The sequence below is a fragment of the Corylus avellana genome, chromosome 4 (assembly GCF_965113065.1).
Source record: "Corylus avellana chromosome 4, dhCorAvel1.hap1.2, whole genome shotgun sequence".
Lineage (NCBI taxonomy): Eukaryota > Viridiplantae > Streptophyta > Magnoliopsida > Fagales > Betulaceae > Corylus > Corylus avellana.
The window spans coordinates 22,231,731-22,237,447 of NC_142493.1; the positions used below are offsets into that span (position 1 = coordinate 22,231,731).

The window sequence follows — 5,717 nt, forward strand, 5'->3', positions numbered from 1 at the left end:
AAACATATGGAGACAAATGAATTCAATAATTTAAAAATAATTAAAAAAACAAAACAATTGTATATTATTTCAACATGCTTGTTACTTTTTCCATGCATGTGCTAGATCTAATTAATATGTGACACGGACATATAACTAATACTCTAGTATATTAACATTAAAATAATATATATACTTCAAGAATAACATTAAAATTTCTAACACGTAACTTAAAAAACAAAGCATAAGCATTTTAGGAAAAGAAGAGAACAGTACTTTCGTGGGGGCGCCGTCAATATCATTCACTCATATAATTAAATTATGGAAGACAACAAAGTTTGACTACGTACCATTTTAATAATGAGAAATGCCCAATTGTATCCATTTAATGCCAAGAGGATTTCAAACATGTACGTATGATCGAGAATTATATATATATATAAGTAAATAATTTTATCTTTGACTTGAATTCATATTTTATTATTATATATTGTACGTAAAAGGAAAGAATGTTCAAAGTATATCGAAGAAGAAATTGTCATAGTGGAGCGTGCGAGTGGGAGGCAACGCGTTCATGAATTAATAGAGAGGTGACCCAGACAAAGTAGTGCAACTATAAATTGATGGGATACCATTCAGCTTTCTCCATTATCATCTTCTTTCTCATCTTCTTTTGCCTGAAACAAACAAACTAAGATCGATCCATCAATTAATGGCGGCTGCAATGGTTAACAAGGTGATGAGTTGGATGAGAAATTCAAACAAGAATGCAGCTGTTTTGTTGCTTATCTTGCTGTTTCTCAGCAGCTCTACCTCAACCTGCAATGCGCATCTTTCTTCTCAGTTTTACGACCACTCGTGTCCGAATGCACTCAGCACCATTCGGAGTGCTATCCGAACAGCAGTTTCACGCGAACGTCGGATGGCGGCGTCTCTTGTTCGTCTCCATTTCCATGATTGTTTTGTTCAGGTACCCATTTGTCTTTATGTGTATATAAATATATAAATTTGCCGACCCAATGAATTAATATATATGGCATGCATTTAATGTTCAGGGTTGTGATGCATCAATCCTACTCAAGGATGCACCCTCTATTACAAGCGAAATAAACGCATTGCAGAATAAGGATTCTGTAAGAGGTTTTGAAGTGATAGACAGTGCCAAAGCTGAGGTTGAGAAGACATGCCCTGGAGTTGTTTCCTGCGCAGATATTCTTGCGGTGGCTGCACGTGATGCATCTGTTGCTGTGGGTGGCCCATCTTGGTCTGTGAAGCTCGGAAGAAGAGATTCCACAACCGCAAGCTTAGCTCTAGCTCAGACAGAACTTCCACGTGCCACTGATGACCTTCAGACACTTCTTTCTAACTTTGCTCGCAAAGGCCTTACTGCAGAGGATATGGTCGCTTTATCAGGTTAGCCCATCAACAAGTAGAATATTTTAATTTGAACTCATGACTTCAGCTTTGATATCAAATAATATTGATTACTATAATAAATTTAAACAATATTCTAACAAAATTAATGTCCAAATGAATGCAGGTGCCCACACTTTAGGGCAAGCTCGATGCATCACATTTAAAGACCGGATATACAACAATGGGAGTGATATTGATGCTGGATTTGCTAGCACTCGCCAGCGCCGTTGTCCAGCTACGGGCGGTGATCAAAACTTGGCAGCACTTGACTTGGTGACTCCAAATTCTTTTGACAATAACTACTTCAAGAATTTAATTCAAAAGAAGGGTCTCCTTGCCTCAGATCAAATCCTCTTTAGTGGAGGGTCGACAGACAGCGTTGTTTCCAAATATAGTAGAAGCCCTACCTATTTCAAGTCTGATTTTGCATCCGCCATGATTAAAATGAGTGAAATTGATCTTCTCACTGGTTCAGCTGGGCAGATAAGAAGGATTTGCAGTGCTGTTAACTAGTTAAAACTGCTCTTTTCCAAATACTCACGAGTCACTTGTTCCGTTCCCCCAATATGTCAATTTTTGGTTCATAAGTTTTTTTTTTTTTTTGGAATTATCGCAAGTGTAAAATTGAAATTTTTACATATTGTTAACTGTAATGAGATTCATTGTATTATATTAATTCTCGCCTACCTTTAAACACAAACAAGTTACGTCTTCATCAGAGAGAATTCCTAGTTGTCGTTCGAACGTGTCTTACTCCGACTCCGCGACCACCTCATGAGGTGGTCCGTTTATGAACCTACTTGAACATTAAACCTCAATTTTCCCAAGGATTATATAAGCCTTGTATATAAGTCATGATTTGCACTTTGAGATAGAGCAGCTTGTGCATGCGAGTGGAGTTGAGCTGTAGGATTAAATTTATAGATCCAAGCATGAACTATCATTTAGAGTAACACACATCGATTTAGTCATTGGAATGAGATAATCTCTTTCTTCTATCATTATAAGTTTATAACTTCAAATGCATTATAATATAAATGGCATCAGCATAATTGGAACTGCTCAAGAAATTACTCGTTATGAAGTCCACAACAACAAAATGCTTTTTGATAGTGGAAGCAGAATGCAAATAGCTGGTAAGGGTTGGAGCCATCAAACTTGCACTCAGCTACACCCACGCCTCTTATTCTAGCATCCCCTCCAAAAACCGTCAAGCAATTTCCTGTACTACTAGACTGCCAGAATCGAAACTCGCGGTGGTTGAACTTCTGCGGTGCATTAATGGATTTCCAGTCAGCCTCGGTTAAGCTTTCCAATGAGCTCAACAACCGAAGGCTCACCTTGCCATGCTTGTCCACAGAGAGATAGCTTTCACCCCCTGAGCATTTATCCATGTAATTGCTAAACCTGTAGTACATATATATACATAACTTCACATTGTCAAGTGATGAAGGCAATGAGATATATATCTCCAGCTTCATTTATCTCAACCTATAATTGATTTGTCCTTTTTTGAGATTATCCCAAGAGGGTAAGATATATATATGTTCAAAAATACAAAAAGAACTTGCAAAGGATTAATATCGCAGGTACCTATGATAGCTAGAGGCCCAGAAGCTGAACCCGAAGCAGATTTCCAGCCAAAATAAGCATTGAGCGACGTTGACTCGCCACCTTCAACATTCGGAACAGCGTAAACACCTCTATCATTCAAATCCACAAGGTCAGATTGCAAAGCACCTGCGATAAGAGTGTCGTCAAATGCTGTCATGTGGGGATAATCTTCAGTGACAGGGCATTTGGTTGTGTCACATGTGGAGCACTGGCTGCGTACAGCTTCTCACTCTTCAAATCTCCAGCACAGTTGATGACATTGGCATAAGTCATGATGATCACCAGCACAAGTAGGCAAAGAGAGAAGCAGTTTTTAGCCACCATGCTTTGATTTACTTTTCTTTCTCTATGATTCTTAGCTTACTTATGATATATTCATGCGTTTATATATATATATATATATATATATATGCCCTCTTTTTCTTGATTTTATCGATGTTGCTTGTTTCTTTTCAGGTGAACGGCATTTATCTGTTAATCCTGTGCTTTGTTCTTATTTTTGGTCTTATTAGATGTTAGCATCTCTCGTTTTCCATTCTTATATATACCTTGTTTTATTTTTAGGTGCTTTTAACGTTTATTTTGTGATTCCGTAGCTTTGATTTAGAATCTCAATACGTGTCACTCAAGAATTTGCCAAAATGGTCAGCAAAGATTTAAAAAAAAAAAAAAAATTGCCGAAAGCATAGGCCTTGTCAATTAATATTTTACCTCTTTGTCTCCACTAAAATCTTAGTACGTACCTTAGGTTCAAAATTTTGTTTGAATTAACTTTGGAATACATACAAATTAGAAGATAAAAATTGGGTGTCACTTGATCGGTCCGATATTTAAAATTCATTAATTTTCTTCTAGCATTTTATTCTGTTAGGTGTCACACAAGGTCCTTGTTAGGCGTCCCTTATAACATCCCGAATTTTCACCTTGCGTTACAAAAAAAAAAAAATTTGATGTGTCTACAGTAACACACTTTTTGCCACGTTACTAAATATTACTGACGTGGTAATTACTGCCACGTCAAGAAAAACTTTATTGACGTGTTGAATTTGCCACGTCAATAATTCTTGACATGTCAAAAATAACACGTCACTATTTATTGACGTGTCATTTTCACACGTCAATAATTATAGAGAAATGCTAAAGGCCCAACTTTTTTGCCTAACAAAAGTCCAACTTTTACCCTTTATTTTTTTTCTAAAAAAAACAAAATGAAAAATGGAAAAAATGTCTGAAGCAACCCTATCTATTTTTGGCCTTTCTTTTATCTAGTATTTTTTTAAAAATGAAAAATAGTATTTTTCTTCATAATAATGACATTTTCTTGAAAAAAATGACATTATTATGAAAGAAATACCAATTTTCATTTTTTTTAAAAATACCAAATAAAAGAAAGACAAAAAATAGATAGGGTTGCTTCAAACATTTTTTTCATTTTTTATTTTATTTTATTTTTAAAAAATAAATAAGGCAAAAGTTGGACTTTTGTTGGGCAAAAAAGTTGGGTCCCTATCATTCCTCATAATTATATATTGATGTGCCACTATTTCACACGTCAAGAATTAATTAATTAATAATATTAATTATGTGTTTAAAAAAAATAGTAGGTAACAAAATTTAATTTGCATACCTATATTTGTGTATAATTATATCATTGTAGTTTATGGTTTTTTTTTTCTCTCTCTATACATAATGATTATTTTGATTAGAATTAAATAACTTATTGTATATAAATTAAATTGAATTTTTAGGGGGCTTTAAATGTCGTCATATATTAAGATATATATTCAAACCCATTAAAATTTTATAAAACCAGTTAATGCATAAGAGTCTCTTAACACTCTTACGCATTAGCTATTAAATGTTTATAGACAATGATAAATATGTACATATTTTCTTTTGGTTTGTACTCTTTTAATTTATTTTGAAAAAATTATTATGGCTATATCACATTTTCAATATTGTAGGAGTATTATAAACTAAAAAATTAAAGTGTTTTTTAGTGTTAACAATCTAGAATATTAATACATATATGTATTCTCTTAGTCTATATAGTATTTTAAAAGAAATAAGTGATCATATAATTTTTTCTCTTATTATTTTCAATATATTTTCTTGACGTATCACTATTTTACATGTCAATAATTAATTGATTAATAATATTAATGATGTGTTTTTTTTAAAAAAAAGTAGGAAACAAAATTATTGACGTGTTACATTGGTACGTCAAGAATTTTTTGACGTGTCTACAGGTGACACGTCAAGAATTTCTTGATGTGTCAAATGTTGGCACGTCACTAAAAAAATGAGTGTGAGAAAATTATTTAGAGCTAGAGATCTCTCTTAATTCAACTTTTTCCCTCTTCTTATTATTTATTCTTTCCTTCCTTTTTTTTTTTTTTTTTTCGAAGAAGAAGAATGGGTTTCTTCCCCATTTTTATTTTTTCCCTTTTAGTTCTCACCTTCTCCCCTTCACTTCAATGAAGTGGGAGAGTGAGGCAAACCGAGAGATATATATTTTTTTTTTTGATGTTTGAAGGAGGAGATGCAGGGCAGTACCTCGTGGGAGTGAGCTGGGTCGTGGGAGTGAGCTGGGTCGCGAGAGTGAGTTGGGTCACCGGACTTGCAAACGTCTGGTGGCATTGGATGAATGTCTAGCTATTCGAAACACCTTGACTTCTGAAAACCTCGTGCTGATTGCTAAAGTTAAA

The 5,717-nt window shown here is 34.2% G+C and overlaps 1 protein-coding gene across 1 annotated transcript; it reads left to right on the forward strand.

Annotated features, from left to right (window-relative positions):
* The first annotated feature begins 691 nt into the window (after nt 1-691).
* On the forward strand, nt 692-1,908 carry LOC148586451 (lignin-forming anionic peroxidase-like). The gene is made up of 3 exons (XM_088515196.1): nt 692-949; nt 1,035-1,392; nt 1,520-1,908. The coding sequence occupies exons 1-3, from the start codon at nt 692-694 to the stop codon at nt 1,906-1,908; spliced, it is 1,005 nt and encodes a 334-aa protein (XP_088371322.1).
* Nucleotides 1,909-5,717: the final 3,809 nt, after the last annotated feature.